Below are 21748 nucleotides of genomic sequence, written 5' to 3' on the forward strand. Positions count from 1 at the left end.
AACAGAACAATAGAATTCAGGAAGGGATGCAGTTCTACAGAAGAACAGTGAAACTGTCAATGATAGCAGTGATCCAAAATGTGTACCAAAGTCTTTTTGTCTACAGAATCAATGAACGTTAACCTATTCCTAGTGCTATAAATGTTTTCCATGATTCCATCTGTAAATGTTTGGAAATTATAAAATTGTTTAACTTCATATTTAGGAACCACGCAATAGAGTAAATACTTAGTTCCTTTCATTCTGACAAATCCAAGTATTAGAATGCCACCCGGTGAATTAACAGGTGGGAAACTTTATTGGATCTGCAAGCTGCCAGACAGCTATAGGATAAAAGGTAAGAGTACAAGGATAGGCCCCTCCTCCCCTTGCCATTGGCCAGCCTAAGAGATGCGAGCTGACTGTGGGAAGAAGGAGCCAATCATTTATTTAAACCCTGGCCTGTTGCTTCTTAGGCCTCTTGCCTTACTTTTAACTGAACCCACCTTCCTTCCTTATAGTTATATGGTATAGGGACTGTGTTTTTCAGGTTGCTGTGGGCCTGACTGATCACCTGCTCATGGGGCCAGGAAGGTATTTTCCCCATTGGAACCAAATTGGCTGGGGCCTAGTAGTACCCACTCCGCCCCCCTCATACCATCATGGAGACACAGTTAGGTTTAATAGATATAGGATTTCGGAGTTTAACGTTAGGAATTGTATGAATGTTAGTTTGTCATAAATTGCAGCCGGTGTCCAGTACAAATAAAAGTCCAAAGAGCAAACAAATGGAAAATCAGAGACATGGGATTGTGCTGGTGGACCCCAAGTCTATGGGCAAAAAGGAGACCTGAAGTCTGCAGATCGGGGTCCCATTTGGTACTTTCTATACCCTTTGTAGGGGGAAGGTGAGAGGATTCTGCAAAACAGGCAGTGGACGGTTTACCCCGAGTTATAGGCTACTTGATAGATGGCCTGTTTGTAAACACTGCACTGGACCCGCCTGAATGCCTGGTATGGGGAGAGGGGCAAAAAACTCCCACCACTCTAATGTTCAGTTTTAATGAAGTTGTGGCCACTCGCTTGCCCTGATTACTGCACATATTTTCTTACAGATGATGTATATTAGACATAGGATTCGTTTTAGCCATGGAAGCCTTTTTTTGAATAAAGAACAGGGGAAGGTGAAGAAAGCTACATACAGTGTACTTTGGACTACAATTAATGGGCTCAAATATTTGAAAGGATCCATCAGTTTTGTGCCTCAGTTTTTGGGTGCCCAACATGAGTGACTTTGGCCTGATTGTCAGAAGTGTTGAGCAAGCCTTCCAAGATATATCAATGGTTTTTTAAAAGTTAACAAAACAAAATAGTTAACATACACAAACCTAAATTAATGTTGTAGTATGCATCAGGGAAGTCTTATTTGTTTTCGGATCTTTTGCATAACCAAGCACATCCAGTGAAACATTAGTGTTTAACAAACAATAATAGCAAAGACGGATGGTCTATTCTTAATTTGTACCTCTGTGCCAACCTACTGCAGGTTTTTCATAACTTTGTGTGACAATGTCTTAGAGATGCTATGCTACCTAGGCACAAATAGATGAGGTAAAGATGCAATGCCAGGCTTAAATTTGAATTTTCTTGATTTTGTGGTACCTTGATTAGATTTTTAACTTAGTACTGAATGTCATGTTTCTTTCACATAATATATTGCTGCAAAAATAACTTAGTTTAAATATATTGGTAATTGTGAGTTCATAACTGTCCTATACACCCTTTCTCCACAAGAATTTTCAGTACAATAGTGCATAATGAACTATACACATAGCGTAATTTTTGTAGATAATCCTTCTACATGTAATTTTTAGAACATGCAAATTATTATAAAATATATGTAAATAATATTTAACACATTTGTACTGTCTTTTTCTAATATAAAGAATTAAAAAAGAAATTCCCAGTGCTGAAAATAAACTTGTGAACAACATGTTCACAGTTTTCTGGTTGCAAATTGAATTCTCTACTCAGTTTAATAAGAACTGCCACAACTTGACATATCCATAATGCAATAAAATAGCTACACAATCATTGTAATGACTATAAAGAAATAACTACAATGATGTGCTGGAGGCGACTGTGATGGAGTCTACTCACCGCAGCGGCCATCACGGGGATTAGCTCTACCAGCTGGAGTGCCCTCTCCAGGTGGTGCATCTCCCATCAATGTCTCCGCCTGCAGGCCTGCCTCAGTCCAAGTACCACAGCATTCTCTTCATGACTTGGCTTTCCAGCCGTTTCACCATCTGTTTCCCCCCCCCCTTCCCGGGTGGGGAGTGTCTTAGTTCAACAGTCCAGCTACTTCTCCAGTTGTGGGGGGGGAGGGGGGGAGGGGATAGACCTGGCTCCGCCCACTACTCTTCTCAGAGCTTTCAGCCAGCAAATCCCAGTAGTCAGCCAGGAGCTCTCTCTTGTTCCCCCAGTACCTACCAGCAACTGCTCTGCCAAACGTGATACCCTTTCTGCAGCTTGCTAGTCCTCACTCCTCGGGCTCCCCAAAGCATCTGACTGTCTCTGGTTCTGCAGCTCCTTTTATGTAAGCCCACCAGCCCCTGATTGGCTGCTCCCTGCCCAGCCACTCTAAGTGCTTTTAATCCCTTCCTTTCTGGTGTGGGGTGGACACCCCATCAGGGGGACCCTTGGGGCTTGTTAGGAGTCCCTTCTTAAAATCCTGTTACCAAATGTATGGTATGTGCTCAACCCCCTCTTTACCATAGATTACTTTTCTCCCTGTGGTAGAGAAAATCTGATGGCACCAAGTGTTTTCCAAAACATTCATGAGACGTCTCCTATGAGGTCTTAATTGTCTTCCCCACACTTCAAACCACACAATTAAAAAACTATATTATATGAGCAGTTTAATTAGTATCCTTTTCAGGAACAAAATATACGGTTTCCAGAAAATGTAATTAATACTGTGTCACTCTCTTTGGCAGGGAGATTTTGCTTTTTCTGGGATTCTGGCTAAGAGAAAGCATTTTTTATACTTAGGATGACAAATTGATAGGCTGCCAGATCCTTCCCTCCACTGTTGAGTGTGTGTGCCCTCCTCTGTGCCCAAGCACCCGTGGGTATATTCTGTTACAGCTGGCTCTTCAGCTAAGGTTGTAGCAACTCACACTTTTGATTGAGGTCTCTGGTTCAGTCCTCGGTACGTCAGCCAAGATGGTAGTCATCATGTAACTTGGGGCTTGCCCTGGATTAGAACTGCTGTAAACCTCAGCTGTCTGTGACAAGCTTTCTTTTATTAGAGGAAGGATGTAACCTGATCGTGAGTGTGTGCTATGGCTCCCCCTCTGTGACTGATCTGCAGAGAATATGTGTCTGTTATAGCCCCTTTTAAGCTCTGTAGGTCCCCAGTTCAGTCCCTTGCCTGAGAGCCAAGATGACGCCTGTTAGACATGCATCCTAACACATGATGTACAGAACATTTTAAAGAGGTGATATCAATCAACATTTTACTAGGATAACATGGGTTAATCATTATTTCCTTAAGCGAAAATTTTTTGTTTGAGTACAAATGTTTCTTTTTAGTCATGCTTTGTGTAACGAACTTTTAGTTTATATTTTCCACTCACTCAGAGCTACATAAGGAGTAATGCATTCTGGAACCAGATTTTCAATAGTACGAACCCTGAGCATTCAAAAATTAAGGGTCAGGCTCCCCAAAATTGAGGTGGCTTATAAAGTGAGATTTCTAAAAAAAAACAATAAACATGGGTTCTTTTTATTTATCTTGTGGTTTCTGAGTCTTCAGGGTGCACTTGTGCCATGTTTTCTAGCCTGTCTCCACAACTATGTGGGCTAGAAACTTTTTAAAAAAAGAATGAAAGCTGAGATTTTATGTAAATCACAGGACTCTAGGGGATGGGCTTTTAATGAAAAGAACAAATATTGTGAGATTTGCAATTAATTTGCACTAGTTGAGAACATTGGATCTTTGCCTTGTCCCACTATTGCCCTGTCACATCTTCTTCCCATTTCTATTGTATGTCACCAATAAGGCATTACTTCTAATTACGCATATTTGCCACCCATGTAGAACAATGAATGTCTTTGAATGACATGAGCCAATGGAACATGTGTTGCAAGATGTGGGTGAAACAGGAGGAAGTGAGCCTAGGACCTTTGTGCTTTCTCCAGTGCTGACACTCACACTTGGGAGGGGTTCCCCATAAATATACACAAAACGAACTTATTTACTCTCCTTCTAATTCCTCCTTAAAAACTCTCCTCTGCCATGAAGCCTATAAAATACTTGGCAAGGATTAGAATGCTGGAGTACTAAAACAGTTGATCAATATTGTCTCATTGTTTCCTTGCACTCCCTTGTCTGCCTGTCTCCATCTGTTGCCTCTTGTCTTATACTTAGATTATAAGCTCTTTAAGGCATCGATGACTTTTTGTTTGGTGTTTGTACAGCACCTAGCACAATGGGGTCCTCATCCATAGCCAGGGCTACGAGGTGTTATGGTAATACAAATAATTAATAATAAGTTCACTTTGATTTCCCTATATTTGTTGTCTCTGTGTATTAGAACAGTTTTGGAACTCAATAGGTCTTCTTCAGCACTGTTTGCATGATGGGGTCAGATCTATCCACCCTTAGTCATGCTGACCAGAACCTCATGAGTGTCCCATTGACCTCAGTAGAATGGCAACTATGCAGAAAGTTGAAAGCTGAACAAAGTCCTAAGTTATTTTCTAAATACAGTCAAAATGGCAGGCCCATAAAAGTTAGATTTCAGAAATACCACGTAAGAGTGTGTGTAAAGTCCCAAAATGTGATTAGAAAGTATCATTCAAAATAATAGCCCAGAATTCTGGTGTCAAGGAAGAGAAAAAAAAATCAAGAAATGAGTTTAATGTCACTTACAGAAGGGGTAATAAGAACACTTAATCCAACCTAAACTGGCCAATCAAGGGGGCCAGAATGGATCGAAAGACAGGGAGGGAGAAACCTACATCAAGCTGTGGGAGTTATGACAGCTGAATTCAATACAGTTATTACTGAGAGTACAGGAAGCACTCTCATATTCATTATTATTAGGGGAACTCTGGTAGGCTTTGTTGCGCAGCTTATTCATGTATTGTTTGACTTATGTTGCTCCTAGGAGAGTGTTATTTGTAGGCAATTACAGGAATCTGTTCATGAATATATTTTTAAGAGTTTTTCAAGGTCATTTAGCATTTGAGATGGGTGCTCATTTATGTAGTGTAAAATAATAAACATTTGTTTATATTTACATGTAATTATTGTTATTATCATCATCAAATTTTTAAACTAAACATTTAATCGTCAAATTAAGGGGAAAAACACCCTAATAAAAATCCCACAGGGACTGTCCAGCAGCTGAAAGGGATTTTTTTTTAAAAGGGCAACCCCCCCCCCTTTGCCCTTTCTACTTTCCCCTCCCCAGTTCTAGGACTTATCTTTTTCCCTTTTCCCTTCTCCCTCCCTAATCTCTCCTTCCTTTTGTTCTATAAGGCCCTTGTCGCCAGAACCACTCGCAACACATTTTTGTTTACATAGTGTTCAATACAGAATTTAGGAGGAGGGGCTGGGATTCTCTAATGTAAAGAAAATGAACGCTAATATACATCAGTTACTGTAAGGACAAGAGCTTTGCTGGCCTGTAGAGAGGGACCAAGAGGGAAAACGATGAGAGAAAGGAAAGCAATGAATAAAAAGCTGTCTGGAAAACTTTTCAAAAGCAATTTCCCTTTCATCAGTTTGACAGTGCCATTTTCTTTCCTTTTGGTTTCTTCTTCCTTCTCTTTCGTTTAAATGTTGGGATTTTTCTATTTAAAATGAAGGAAGTAAAAAGCTAGGATGGAGTCTTTGTTGCTTGTAAATAGTTTGAAATTTCTGCATACAGGAGACAATTCAAAGCAGAAGTATTACAGTGGCCAATCAGTATAGAGAGATTTACATACAGTACAGTTATTCAGAAACTGTTCTGTGATTATGCAAATCAGACACTCACAACCAGAGTGCAGGGATTTGCATTACTGAGAAAAAAATCTCTACAGTCACGCCTCAGTAACCTTATAGCATCTCTGCACTTTAATTGTATGAGTCACTGTAATAAAATGACTCCAATCATTTTATCCACAGTAGAATGAATGATGAGACATCTTCCTGAACATTCTGCATGTCCTCAGATGTTCAGACTCTTTGTACACAACATGGGGGACAGCCCACTGTTCTTTTTTAGGGGAATAGATATCAGTGATAGGCCGGGGTTTGAGCCTCTATTGGTAGGAATTGTAACAAGGTTTTTAAATTTTGTATTAACTAAGCTTATAGCAGCAGTAGTGTAATTGGCCCCCTCTCTTTTTCTTGGCAATAATTTTATTCCCTCACTGTGGTAAGCTCCTTGGCCTTTGGTAGGAATGAAATTTTTGTGTTCTAAAATGTCACTTAAATCCAACGCACCCCACGCTGGAATTTTGTAAAGAGTAAGGTGAAATTTAACATTTTGGACTGGAATCTTGGCTGGTTCGTTAAGAGCCGGCTGATATTAACATTTCTGCTTTAAAACATTGTCTTTGTTCTTATTTAGGTCTGCACATGACATTAAGCATGTTAATGTTCTACAGCTTAAATGTTCTACAAAATGCACCATTTTAAAAGATTTTTGATTCCCTTTTAATCCACATTAAAATAAATTACGCATTTTTTACTGAAAAATACTGTAAGGAAAAGTATTTTTCAGGCGTGTTTCACCGATCATTAAAGGGAGGCTACATTTTTGTGGCTGCCATCATGCAAGCCACAAATTAATGGCCTTTTACAAAATATCCATGACTTGACATTTTAGGACTTGTGTGTGTAGGTAGGGAGATGTGACTGTAAACAATTTAGTCCACACACACAGTTTTTGTACCAGTATAACTGTATTGGGTACGGGTGCAATGTTTACCTATATAGTTATGCTGGTACAGCCCCATGCCCTAGCAGCCAAAACCATGTCTCTCACTCCGTGTTTCCTGCTCACATTCAATAGCTCTCTTGCAGTCACCCTACAGTGCTCTGTGCCCCTGGCTGTCTTTTGTTTGGGTGCTGTGCTGCCCTCCACCATTGGTGGCTTGCATCTAGCCCTCCTTCTGCAGGATCTGACCGGTCTTAGATGTGCTCGGAGAAGGCCTACAGGTTTAGGCCCTGCTAGCAAGATAGGTGTTCCCCTGCCTAATTTAAAAATCCTGCTCCAGGGGCTCTAGAGCTGCAGTTTGAGTTATCACTCTGAGTAAGCATTTTGGCTGGTTTGAAAATGTCACCTGATGGAAGCACAGGAGTTAGCCAGCACCTGAGCTGAGATCTGGAAAATACCAGTGGTGCTTACATGATGGACGTAGACATAGATCTGTTCGTTTGAGTGCCTAAATCCCTTTAAAAAGCTAGCTGTTAGCCTCTCTGTGCCTTAACTGCCCAGCTACAACATGGGGATAATAGTGCTTTTCTCCCTCATAGTGCTTTTCTCCCTCACAGGAGTGTTGGGAGGACAAATACATTAAAGATTGAGGCACTCAGACTATCGTGATGGGGGCCCATATCAATGCGTAATATAGCTTGGTTGCATTAAGTTTCTCGTGAAGCCCCTCTGCACTATGCAACCTTCTTTTGGGGAGTGGCAGCGGGGATATACTGGGAGTGCTACAGAGCTCGCTTGATACTGTGTTGGTGGAGAACGAGAGAGCGGTAAAGTGCCAGGAGGCAGTATGGAGATGCAATGAAGGTCCTGACTTTTTAAGGACCAGGGGTTTCTGTTCCAAAAAGAATGATCTGGTGAAACTTTGTGAAGGAACATTGTGATGTTTTCTGTCTCCATGCACAGATGTTTCCAGGTAGGGGAATTATCTAAAGGATAGGTAATACACATGGAAATGACCAAGCTGGTCATCTGATCCACTTCCAGCACAGCAGCATGCAGGAATATAGATAGTTGGCTTAACCAAATTCTTTTGAGGCTTGGCAGGAATACTGGTACTGTGCATCCAATACAGGCCTTTTTTCCTCCATTTTTAAATTATAAATACATAACAGTATTTCTCTAAGAGTTAACGCAGGTAGCAAGAACAAGTCATGTTGAAACTGTCAAGGTACAGACTCGTGTCACTTTCAGTATACTATGAAATAGTGCATGAAACATGTAGGATTTAAAAAAAAAATTCCAGAAAGTAATTTCAGAGACTAATCGTAGGTTATCCTCCTTCATCCATAATGCTGTGCACCATGGGAGCTTTTTATTCAAACAAAAGGCAAATTCTTGATATTAGGCTTTCCGGTTGTTTTCATTGTTATTTTAGAAAGGAAAGATGCGCTGCATTTCAAGTTCATCTCTGTCTACGGACTCCATTCCCAGACCTGCAAACTACAGAATTTCGCATAGTACAAATCATTCATGACCTTAGTCATATTAACATCAAAGCTGAAAAATAAAGGTATAGCCCATATAAAATTCTAGTCTGCCTCATTTAGAGAACACCCTGAACTATAAATTAAACAATAAAGATGCTCCCATGTTACCATTTTCCTAAATGCTTTTTTCTTTTTCTTGTTGCTCCTAGTAGTTTTGTTTTCCCGACGATATTATCAGACAATTCTGCCTGAATGTGGTCCATGCTGGACTGTGCAGATTACCAAACTAATGACATGCAGCCTTCTTGCCATTGTAACACCTCTATTCTTACAAGTGGGAATTTGGAGTGATGGACCAAAGATGTTTGCTATCAATTTAGCAAAAATTGCATCTGCCAGATTGCCAAGATCCATTTCAGAGACAAAAATCGATTAATATTCTGATTTGTTACCTGTCATTATTGGTCACACCATATTATACCTTTCCACAAGTTATAAACTCTAGGGAAAAAACCTATTCTGTTAAACGTAATGTTTTTCCAAATATATTTTTAATTTGCTTGTACTGTCTACTTGCTAATTTTTTAAGAGCATGGACATTGCTATGATAGCTCCTATTTAAAAAAAAACTTAACTCATTTTGGAGTTTAGTAAAGTATCAAAATAACCTATTTGCGTTGCTGTGTGAAATTTTTTAAATGAAAAGGAATTTTATAATTATTTGCAATATCACCTCAGTTCTAATAATATTCTATTAATTGTACTTTATTTTCAGTTTTCAGAAACTAAGTATGATTATTTATCATTATTAATAATATATAATTATATGTAGTAGAGAGGCTTGGTCATATAATAAAGTTTCAGAAAATATATAACTATATAGTTAACATTTTGGAAACTGAAAATAAAATTAACCAAGTGTCAGCATTCCTGGTACATTAACCTGATTTGCTGAAAGGCCCACAAATGTGGTTTTAATATTTTTTAGTTAAACTGTCGAAATATTTTCTAAAAAAGATCTAGAATATTAGCAGTAGTTTTTTACCATTAGAGTGTCTATCCAACCATATTTTACTTACATGGAATTTTATTCAGTTCATTCATAAACTTCTCCTTTAACTTTGAAAATGCATCTTCTTTTCCACCTCCTGCTCCAGGACTGGCTGGTTCTGTGACATTAATTGGCAGTGAAGCTGCAATGGTGGTGGCTGGTGGTGCAGCCAGGGCCTCGTGACGACTTTCACTCACCATTTTCGTTCCCAGGGAAACAGCTACTGGAAAAATAGAAACAAAAGAAAATATTTAAATGGTTAAAATGTTTCTCATATCAACAGGTCTCAAAGAGACAGGACATCAATTGATACTCCAGCATACTGGGTAAATATCACATCATTAACATATTGCTTCTTGTTGGTTCATACAATATTTATTAGACTACAGGGAAGGGTCTTTTCCAGAGGTAATATCAGCTGTAGTTATTACCTTATGATCCTTCTCCAACACTGCTGAGTTTTGAACTGTTTAATCTGTTAGATACTCACAGTTGCTATAACCCTGTTGCTTAGATTTAGCTTTTTGCCCTTTAATTTTGAAAGTGTAAGTAAATTCGCTGACAGCAGTTCAAGATAAACAAACACTATATTGTATTTACAGAATTGTGTGTGTTGTTAGGAGGTGAGAAGAGTCAGAGCCAAGATGTTTATGTAAAATAAATCAAGAAATTATAATCATATAAGCAAAACATCTCCAAGCTTTCTTGCAAAACCAGTAATCTACTGTTGTACCTAGTTAAGCAGAATTGTACATTATGCAGAAATTGGTTAGCATCCATTCCTGATCCTCACTTTTTGAAAGTAACTTCCTTTCTAGTAATTTCCTCTGACATTTGCTACAGACAATAATCCCCTAAATTATGCACTTGTTTCACCAGTGTATTGATGGACTATGTCTATGAAGTAGTTAACTGAAGCCAGATTGAAGCAACCACAGTGTTGACACACATGTGCTCCCACATTAACATACTTTTAATGTAATGTTTATTTGATGTGCATTTTGCAAAACCTTTACTTGTGCTATAGGATAAAGCAGACTTGTTATGGGGCCCGCATGGCACAATTTTAGTGTTACCAGAAGTTGAAGTGTTTGCCTTGGTTTTGAACAGTGTTCTGATGTACCACTGTGTCCTAAATATCATTGACTTGACTAATCATCCTTCATTTTTTATTTCAGAAAACCAGAGAGAGAAGGGATTTGAGAGATAACAATCATTCATTATTGCTCTGAGTATACAATTGCTCTCACAGTCCCAAAAGGAACTTAGCCTACAGCCATCCGTAGAGAAATTTAAATAACCACCAAATGAACAAAATGAGACACATGAAAATGAAATGAGCAAAAAACTTCTACATAGCAAATTCATGAATCAAGACCCACATCTTTCTCACCTTCTCACCTTTCTCACCTTACATCAGGGGCCTCTTCAAGTTATTCAGGTAATAAGGATTGGCTCTTTGTTTCTTTAACTTTACTTCTATAAGCCCTGATTCAGGAAGTCACTTCAATACAAGTCTAACTTTAAGCATGAGTAATCCCATTGAAATTGCTGGGACTACTTGCACATTTAAAACATGGACATGCATTTAAGTGCCTTCCTAAGCCACAATCTAGCATTTCCAGTCTATGAAAAGGATGGGACCAAAACATGGAATTTGTCATGATGTGCAGAAGTAACTTGAGCCTGGATGCAAAAAAGGAGTTAGGCATTGTGATGCTGAGCATCACAGTGCCTAACTTCTAGGTGCCTAGAAAAACCATTGGGATTCACAAAGCCAGAGTTAGGCACGTAGGTTCCTGTACAATAAATGGACAGAGTTAGGAGCCTTAGATGGTGATCTACAAAAGTCAGTGCACTATGCAGGATGCTGTCTAAGCTAGTCAATGAGCAATGCTGATCAGAGAGATGTGTGTAAGCCCCATCCTTCTCTTGGAGATGGGGGCCTAATTCCAAACTGCAGAGGAGCACCTTTCTCTGCTAGCAATTCTCAAGTGTAAACCTTCTCCTGGTGTTAGGCCCCTATGCCATGTTTGCACAAGGCTGAGGAGGACGAGGACTTCCTCCCTCATAACATTTAGCCCAGTTCTTAGGGTACTCAGCTGGGATGTTGGAGACCCCCACTTCAATTCCCGCCCTCCCCACCCCGCTTGAGGGGAGAAGGGAGTTATCTGCAGATCTCCCACCTTTTGGATGAGTGCTCTAACCATTGGGCTATGGGATATTCTGATGTGGGACTCCCTTAACCTCTCCTGCTGAAGCTGCTGCACTCTGGGTAAATAATTAAGAGTCATTGGAGTAGGAAGACTAGATCCTGGGTCTCCCATATCCTGGGTCAGAGCTCCAACCACCAGTCTATAAAGTCACTTGTGTTTATGTTTGTGTGTTTGTTCTTATTCTCTCTCTCTCACACACACACACACACCCACTCCCCTGAGACTGAAGATGTGTTTGTTACATGCTGTGTGCAGTAGCTGGTTTCTGTTAGTCTGTTTTTTGTTTTGTTACTGGCGGTTTCTTTGTTTTAGGGCATTGTTGGGTCTCCCCCTTTGCCATAGGTGAAGGTTCTCCATGGGGCCCACTTCAGATAGGTTTAGCGATTTGACCCACAAGCAAGGGATTTTGGGTGTCTCTGCTCTCTCTTGCACTGGGGAGGATATGTTGCTGAGTGTAGGTAAGGTTATTGGCTGTGCTAATATAAAGTCTGCCTCTCAAATGAGCAAATCTATAGTGATTTTCCTGAGCCAGAACAGTTTGTGAACTGTTTGGTACCGGAGGTACTTTGGGTGAAGGAGTCTTTTGTTCATGTTTTCCCCTTGTTTACTCCTGCTGCTAAAGTAGTTTTTTCCAAAGTCCTACACGTCCTTCACAATGAGATGCTAATGTCTGCTCTCTCCCATAACGGGAAGGCAGTTTCTGCGGTTAGGGTGTTTCTATGTGGATGCAAGAACCCAAATGTGAGGCATCTTATGTCATTCTGGCACCAGGTTTATGGGGCTCTCAATAACCCCAAATAGTCCTTGAACCCGTTTTTAAAGTACCACATAGAAAGGGTGGATTATACAATATTTGCTACCTCTGAAAACATGAAATGTTTCTTGTTTGGTGGCCCTGGTCATTTGAAGGGTTCCTGCCCACTGCTGGCTAGAAGGTCTCTGGTAAGAATCATAGAATCATAGAATATCAGGGTTGGAAGGGACCCCTGAAGGTCATCTAGTCCAACCCCCTGCTCGAAGCAGGACCAATTCCCAGTTAAATCATCCCAGCCAGGGCTTTGTCAAGCCTGACCTTAAAAACCTCTAAGGAAGGAGATTCTACCACCTCCCTAGGTAACGCATTCCAGTGTTTCACCACCCTCTTAGTGAAAAAGTTTTTCCGAATATCCAATCTAAACCTCCCCCACTGCAACTTGAGACCATTACTCCTCGTTCTGTCATCTGCTACCATTGAGAACAGTCTAGAGCCATCCTCTTTGGAACCCCCTTTCAGGTAGTTGAAAGCAGCTATCAAATCCCCCCTCATTCTTCTCTTCTGCAGGCTAAACAATCCCAGCTCCCTCAGCCTCTCCTCATAAGTCATGTGTTCTAGACCCCTAATCATGAATGTGAGACCCAGGAATAGTGGGAAAGGGGCTGGGACATCAAGGGAGCAGCAGGAAACAGCCTGCAACTGTATTGCCAGATTCTATCTATCTATCTCCCCCCTTGCCATATATGGTCTGCTGTTGAACAGGGAGCAGTTCCTCCCTTTCTCCAAGGAAACCTCTACTGTGACTCAATCACTTGTATCTGGACAGAAGCAAGTTTGGAGGCTGAGGAGCCCCTCCCTGTGGAGGAAGCAGAGACAGGTTCTAGAGATGGAGGTGAAGAACAAACCAATGAGACATTTATCCGAGGTTATTTCTAAAAGAGCTAAGATGTTGGAAACCTCTGAGCTGCTGGCAGTGGCTGAGAATGGAGCTGCATGCCCTGAAAAGGAGCACAGTGCTGTGATAGGTTGTAACTCCATGTGTGGATCTCCCAGTGGGGTACCGCCTTCCCCAAGCCCCCAATTCTGCATGCTGCAGTGATGATGCTGGGTCCCAGCCTGGGGCTGCGCTGCCCCCCACTCTTGGGAAAATAGATATGTCAGCACGCTCCTTTATGAATAATGAGAATGTTACAGTAGTAGCTTAATGTTCTTCTGAGCTGGTGAAGTTTGAGGGAGAGGAAGAAGATGATGAGGATCTCTTTGATTCTTCCCTGGCTCCTAATGTTCCAGCCAGTCAGCTTTATAGAAAGGGTGAGTATAGCATGAAGGAGATTAGTAACTTTTTGGACAGTGCTAAAGAGATGTGAGGAATTGACATTGAGGCCTATTTCCCTGATTTATAGTGCTGTGTTCATTCAGCTCTGTTGTGGGGTTTGCATCTGAGTCTGGTGGTATTGCCCAGCAAAGAGTCCTTGGCTGAGAGCCTGTGGCCATCTTGCCAAGCAGCAAGAGTCTACAACTGGCAGTAGGGGAAACTGGGTCTTCCTGCTCCACCAGGTTGCAAAGCAGGGCCCTGTGACTAGTAGTTTGGATATGTAGCCTGCGGGGCAGATGCCACAAAGCCTACTCTCTGGGTCACTTCCTATCATGGCCTCTGCCCCTCCAAAGTCAAAGTGGAGTCAGCTTATGGACTCTACAAGGGGGGCTTCTCCATGACCATGGTCTGGAGGCTCCTCTCTGTCAGTCGTGGCACACTGTTCCCGGTCTCCATGAGGGCCTCTGGCAGCTCGGCAGCAGGGTCTGGGGTCCAGGTGGTGAGGAATTCCTGCAGTGCCTCTGAGGAGCTACAAGCCTAGGGCTGCTCCCTTGCGTGGTCTGCCCTGACTGAGCTGGGATGCTCCCTTTTGAGCTCTGCCTCAATTGTGAGCATGCCCAGCAGGTGTGGCTTAGTAGGCTATCTGGGCCCAGAGCTGCTCGTTAACCCCTTTTTTCTCTGGTATGGGGCTTATGAACCCCAGCACAAGCACAAAGAGGGATACCTTGGCTGACTGTAGGAAACAGTTCCATCTCAGAAAGTTGTTGAGCAAAGTGAGGAAGTGTGTTGGGATTGTTCAAAATATATAGGCCTCTCCATGGCTCATTTTGTTCAAAGTATTTCCACTTTCCATTGTTTCTCTCTGCTGCTTGGCTCTCTCCTTCTAGTCTATGGTGCTGCTCAACGTTGGCACTCTAAATATTAATGGATGCTGGGATGGCCATAAAAGGACACAACTCTTTGAATTTTTTGGACAAAAACAAGCTGATGTCCTTTTGCAAGATATGCGTTTGGACCCTGATAATCAGGGAAAGTGGTTGAAGGAACAGGAAGCTTTCTTGAGCCAATGTCACTGTTGGGGTGGCTGTTCTCTTTTCCCAGGGTGCAGTGGCATAGATCATCTCTGTGAAGGAGACTGTGCAGGGTTGGCTCCTTCAGGTGAGAACACGTACTGGCACTTTCGTTTTTAATCTTTTTACTGTGCATGTCTGGACTGACATCTTTTCTCCTTTCCCATACCATACTTGACTGTGACCCTGATATTATTGTCCTGGGAGGAAATTTCAGTTGCACTGTAGATTATGTTTTAGACAGGAACCATGAGCAGAGAACTGTAGTGTCTACTGCAGACCTTTGGACTTGTAGATGTTTGGAGGTTCTCTCACCCCACTCTTAGGCAGTACTCTTGGCTGAAGGCTACTCCCAATATGGTCGTAGGGGGCTAGACGGGATCACTTTTATAACATGAAGACCAGCATGAATATGTATGTTCAGTCTTTCATGTATCCCACTCATTTGTCTGATCATCGTTTTGTCTCTGTCAGTGTGTTTCTCCTTGTTCCTGCCTGTGCTGCCCACTGGTGCTTTATTACTAAATCACTACAGGACTTGAATTTCACCCAGATGTTTGCTGTGTTTTTGGAGTGTTGGAGGTAGCATAAGGCCTTGTACGAGTCCCTGAGGCAGTGGTAGGATGTCAGAAAGGTCCAGATTCAACTGTTCTGCCAGCAGTATACCCATGCTGCCATGCGGTCTTTGTATCAGGCCATCAGTCCCCTGGAATGAGACATCTTGGGCTCTCATGGCAACCTTGACGTGGGAAACCAGGTGCAGATTCACCAACGCTTAATTGAGGACTACCAGCTCCTGAGGTGCTTGTTGGAAGAGAAGGTGCAAAGGAGCCCTAGTTCAGGCCCATTTTACTCAGCTGCATAAAATTGATGCTCCTACAATGTTCGTTTTTGGGTTGGAGAAAGAATCTATGGGCTGTCAGCAGATTTTTGCCTACAACTGGTGGGTGGTCATCTGACGGCTGACCCTGGTGAGAGCTGGAAAGCAGCTGTTTCTTTTTACAGCACTGTGTACTCACCTGATGCCTGTGATGTGCTGGCAATAGAGGAGCTGGATCAGGGGTTACCCTGTCTGACTGGTGAGGAACAGCAGTTCCTGGACACCCTTCTGTCACTGCAGGAGCTCTCTGTTGCAGTCCAGCAGCTCTCTACAGGCAAGGCCACAAATATAGATGGGCTGCAATCTGAATTTTACAAGCTGTCATAAATATAAAGGGAAGGGTAACAACCTTCCTGTATACAGTACTATAAAATCCCTCCTGGCCAGAGGCACAAAATCCTTTTACCTGTAAAGGGCTAAGAAGCTCAGGTAACCTGGCTGGCACCTGACCAAAACGACCAATAAGGGGACAAGATACTTTTAAATCTGGGGTGGGGTTGGGGTGGGGGAGAAAGGTTTTGGTTTGTCTGTTCTGTGTGATTGCCGGACACAGATCAAGGGAGCAAGCAATCCAACTCCATTAGAATTAGTAAGTACTAGCAAGGGAATGCATTAGTTTGTTTTTGTTTTGGCTTGTGATTTTCTCTGTGCTGAGAGGAAGGTGTATTCCTGGTTTTCTTTTTGTAACTTTAAAGTTTGGCCCAGAGGGAAATCTGCTGTGTTTTTTAATCTGATTGCCCTGTAAGATTATCTTCCATTCTAATTTTATAGAGGTGCTTCTTTTACCTTTTTTCTTCCTAATAAAGTTCTGTTTCTTTTAGAATCTGATTGAGGTTTTTTTTAGTGTCCTAAAAAAACCCAAGGTTGGTCTGTGCTCATCTTGTTTATTCTCAAGCCTCCCCAGGAAAGGGGATGTGGGGGCTTGGGGGAATATTAGCGGGGAGTAGGAACTCCAAGTGGTCCTTTCCCTGAGTTTGCCTAAATCACTTGATGGTGGCAGCGTTACCTAATCCAAGGTACAAGGGAGAATTTGTGCCTTGGGGAGTTTATAACCTAAGCTGGTAGAAATAAGCTTAGGGTGTCTCTCATGCGGGTCCCCACATCTGTACTCTAGAGTTCAGAATGGGGAGGGAACCCTGACACAAGCATTTCTAGCGTCTCATCAGTCCTGACTTTTTTTCTAGTGGTGCTGGAGTGTATCCAGGAGAAAGAATTGCTCCTCAGTGGCTGCAGGGCAGTGATCTCAAAAAAGGGGACCTCTGTGATTCATGGAACTGGAGACCTATTTCTCTTCTCTGATTATAAGATTTTATCCAGGGCCTTAGCTAACTGACTGAAGGACTATCTGGACTCTTTGATGCACCCCTATCAAATATATTGTATTCCTAAACACTGTATTTTTGATAATTTGTTTTTAATGGGTGATGTATTACTATTACCAACCTTTGTAATCTGGATCTGGGGCTTATTTCAATGGACCAGGAGAAGGCCTTTGACAGAATTAACCATAGCTTTCTTTTATAAATGATAGAAGCTTTTGGGATTGGACCAGAGTTCTCTTCATACATTTCTTTATTTGTACCATAATGTTATTTTCCTAAAAACTAAAGGGGGTCTTAGGCTCAACTTCCCAGTTCACAGAGGCATTTGTCAGTGGTGTCCTCTGGGATGCTGTATGCTTTTAGTTTGGAGCCACTCCTGAACCGCCTCATAAACTGTTTGACTGGCCTTTCGCTGCAAGTTTTCCTCATGTCTGAGTGACGTGCAGGCACTGTGTGCTTGTTTACAAGCATAAGAACAGGCATCATCTGCCTGCATTACTGGGCTCAGAGCAATTCAGTCTTACTGGGCTCTTGGCAGTGTAGTGGTCCCCCTTTGTTGCCCCAACAATTGCCATAGGGCACCTCTAGGACTAACATGTTAAGAGTCTTTTTTTGGATCTGAGCAATGTATGCTAAGGAACTAGGAGGCGGCCAAGGAGAAGGTGCAAGAAATGGTGCTGGTTCCTTCCAGGGCTCTTTTTGGGGACATTTTTTTGATTGCCAACAACACTATGGCCTCAATGTTGTGGCTCCTGCTAATGTGTCTGGGACCGTCCCTCCTCCCCCCCAGGCTTTTGGGACAGGATTCAGAGGCATATTAACCATTTTTTTAAAGAGTTCCCATTGGTTGTGCCCTGCTTTGCTGTTCCTGTCATTAGATGAAGGAGGCCAGAGGCTCACTGATTTAGTCAGCACGGTGGCAGCTTTTTGCCTCTAGTCTGTTTGCCATTTGCTGTACTCTGACTCCCTGCTGGCCTGGAAGTCCCTTGCTTTTTCTCTCCTCCATTGTGCTGGGGGGATGGACTTTGACTCTCACCTATTTTTACTGGCACCTGGTCAGTTACAGAGTCTAGATTTGCTTCAATTCTATAATGGTCTTTAATGCCTGATGACTTCTGTGAAGTGTGCAGCCTGAGCAGGTGTTTTCCAGTTTATGGCTCTTGGAAGAGCTGCTGTTTTTTAACCCACGTTTTCCTGATGAAGTGCTCTCCTCCAGGAGCCTGTTGTCTGCCTTTATGTAGGGGTTGGCCAAGCTCTCCTACCTGATTATTCCTAGTTGGTCAAGCTGGAAGTTGGCAAGAACTCTTGCTGTTCAGACCAGAATCCGGTCTGTGCATTTTTTTGGACAAGATCCTCACTGAATTCCAGGGGTTGCTTCGGCAACAGAGTGCTCAGTAGGGCAGTAAGTTTTTTCAAAGATTGCAGAGAATGAATCCTGTATTCCCGCCCTAGCTGTCTCCCCTTCTGTGGATGAGATCCTTGTGCAACCAGGCAGATAGTTGGTACTGGATGGATTTGGTGAATGTTCCTTTTGCAACCATAACCAAGAAGCAACTCTGTAATATATGAGGAAAAGTGCAGTATTATGCCACCCTTTCTGATCTTCCTGATTCAGCCTGTAGGATGCCTCTGTCTCTGGGTTGGATTACGTTGTACAAACCTCTTCCTAAGCGCTTTAGTGACTTGTAGCAACCAATCAGACTGTGCACCATATTACCCCTGAGGTGTTTGCACAGTATCCCTTTTGCTTGGTTCCAGACACCCCTGTTTGATTCCTCTTTTTGGTTTTTTTGCAGCAGTTTTCAGTGGTTTGGGATGAGTTTTCTCCAAGCCCCTGTTTGTTCTGGGAGTGAGACAGTGCTCTCATTTGGCTGGTTTCCGGGTCAGGCAAAACTAGCCCTTTTGAAATCTCACCAGAACATAGTAGCTGGGGTTATGGGGTGTGATGTGCTAGAGCTGTTCCATGTGTACCAACTGTGGCCCAGCTATGGATTGATTATACTGTGCATAAACTGACATGTAACCTGGACACTTTTCGGGTGACTTGGTATTAACAATATTTTGAGTGAACTTGGTGATGATGCTTTAGTGTTGCATGATAAATGTTCACTTAAGTAAACTATGTTTTACTTTTTTTATGAATATCTTTTGTGCATATATATTGTAATTTTATAACATTTTAAAATAGTTTTTAACGTGATTTTATGTGAATAAAGGTGTTTTTCATATCATCTCTCTCTCCCACTCCCTCCCCCAGTGAGCACTCACCCACTATGTGGGAGACCCAGAATCCAATCCCCCTGCTCCAATGACTGTATTTATCCACAGTGCAACAGCTTCAGCAGGAGAGACTGAGGGTGCCCCACATCAGACTATCCCAGAGCCCACTGGTTAGAGTGCTCATCTGAGACCTGGCAGCTAAATTCCCTGTAAGCTGCGCAGCCATGCAGCAGCCTATTTAGCGCAATGCTGGCGCTCAAGGAACACGCCTGGGTACCTGCCATGGCTGGGGGAGGGGCGCCTTCCCCCAACCCCAAACTAGCCCGGCCTCCATCCTGCCGTGGCTGGGGCGCCCCTCCCCCGGCCCCAACTCTGCTGCGGTGTGGCCAACACAGTCAGAGAGGCCCGGACCTAGCCACGACTGGGCTGGGGCCAGGGGAGGGGCGCCTATCCTCCAGCCCCAGAGCTGCTGTGGCACAGAGAAGCCCCTCTTCCCCCCAGCCCAGGTGCTGCTGTGGGGAGAGAGCGGGGGGAGTCCTCTCTCTCCACCGTAGACCCTGAGCACCCTCCTGTACCCCAACCTGTCATCCCTGGCCCCACCCTAGAGCCCGCACCCCCAGCCGGAGCCCTCACACCCCCTGGACCCCAATCCTCTGTCCCAGCCCTGAGCCCCTCATCCCCGGCCCCACCCCAGAGCCCACACGCCCAGCTGGAACCCTCATACCCCTGCACCCCAACCTTCTGCCCCAGCCCTGAGCCCCTCATCTCCAGCCCCACCCCAGAGCCCACACTCCCAGACAGAGCCCTCACACCCCTGCACCCCAACCCTCTGCCCCAACCCTCACACACTCTGAACCCCTCGGCCTCACCCCCACCACACAAATTTTGTTATGTGCACCAATATGGAGGTGACGTGTCACAGATCACAAAATTCATTCCGCACATGGGTGGGAAAAATTAGAGGGAACACTGGTTGGCAGATACCTGTTCAGATCCTTTCTTCCCCCTGAGGCAGAGCAGGGACTTGAACGGGTGGAGGTATCTTCCACATCTCAGGTGATTACACTGAGCACTCGGCGAAAAGTTATGAGGGAGGTCCTCCTCTTCCCTCCCTCAGCTGTTCTGTGTAAGTTTTCCTGAGGGGTCCGATCCAGTAGGCATGCCCCAGCAAGTCCCTACCAGATCAGGTCCCGCATGGTAGTTTGGTGACCAAATGCTTGTTTCTCCTTGGTTTCTCCATGGTTCTGGGGCTTAGGCAAGAGATACGCATCTGAATGCCTAGAGGGAGTCAGCAGTATACATGAACCCAATGCACAGCTACAAACTAGGGACTGAATGGCTAGGCAGCAGTTCTGCGGAAAAGGACCTAGGGGTGAGAGTGGACGAGAAGCTGGATATGAGTCAGCAGTGTGCCCTTGTTGCCAAGAAGGCCAATGGCATTTTGGGATGTATAAGTAGGGGCATAGCGAGCAGATCGAGGGACGTGATCGTCCCCCTCTATTCGACATTGGTGAGGCCTCATCTGGAGTACTGTGTCCACTTTTGGGCCCCACACTACAAGAAGGATATGGATAAATTGGAGAGAGTCCAGTGAAGGGCAACAAAAATGATTAAGGGTCTGGAACACATGACTTATGAGGAGAGGCTGAGGGAACTGGGATTGTTTAGTCTGCAGAAGAGAAGAATGAGGGGGGATTTGATAGCTGCTTTCAACTACCTGAGAGGTAGTTCCAGAGAGGATGGTTCTAGACTATTCTCAGTGGTGGAAGAGGACCATTACAGGACAAGGAGTAATGGTCTCAAGTTGCAGTGGGGGAGGTTTAGGTTGGATATTAGGAAAAACTTTTTCACTAGGAGGGTGGTGAAACACTGGAATGTGTTGCCTAGGGAGGTGGTGGAATCTCCTTCCTTAGAAGTTTTTAAGGTCAGGCTTGACAAAGCCCTGGCTGGGATGATTTAATTGGGGATGGGTCCTGCTTTTGAGCAGGGGGTTGGACTAGATGACCTCCTGAGGTCCCTTCCAACCCTGATATTCTATGATTCTATGATTCTATGACCAGGGGCAGAAACATAGGCTTCTAGGGAAATTTTACTGAAAAAACAACAACCACCAGTGAATTTAGGTGAGTGAATTTAGGCACCTACAGGTTTCAGTGGGAGTTGTGTGCATCGCAGTGGAGCCTACAACAGGGAGTGAGGCGCCTAATTCCTTTTGTACAAATAGGCCTCAGTGGCTATGCAGCCGTGTCACTGATGCAGGACTGAGTGCCCCTGTGTTCCTTGTCCTGCTCTTTGCTTTTTACCTTATTCTCTGCATTTTGCATCTGCCCTGTGAAGTTTCCAGCCTAACAGAAAAGGATGATGACATTGATGCACCAGGGGTTATATGATATAGCTTTGTCTAATAGTTCATTGCTTATGTTATTTGCAAACATGAATCTATTTACCTACTGCCTATAATGGTGTGGGGGGAGTTCAATAGTGGCTTGATCCAAAGCACACTAAAGTCAATGGAA

At 43.4% G+C, this 21748-nt stretch overlaps 1 protein-coding gene across 3 annotated transcripts in view; it reads right to left on the reverse strand.

Annotated features, from left to right (window-relative positions):
* The window catches only part of SYT1 (synaptotagmin 1), a 507893-nt gene that overhangs the window by 164018 nt on the left and 322127 nt on the right, over positions 1-21748 (reverse strand). For 2 of the 3 annotated variants that reach the window (XM_084617798.1, XM_084617796.1), the window contains one exon: positions 9484-9678. In XM_084617798.1, coding sequence (XP_084473924.1) covers positions 9484-9655 — 172 coding nt within the window. In that variant the 5' untranslated portion in view covers positions 9656-9678. The remainder of the gene's footprint in view (positions 1-9483; positions 9679-21748) is intronic. The other variant, XM_084617797.1, reaches the window with a different exon arrangement.

The sequence above is a fragment of the Lepidochelys olivacea genome, assembly GCF_965140295.1.
Source record: "Lepidochelys olivacea isolate rLepOli2 genome assembly, chromosome: 1".
Classification (NCBI taxonomy): domain Eukaryota; kingdom Metazoa; phylum Chordata; order Testudines; family Cheloniidae; genus Lepidochelys; species Lepidochelys olivacea.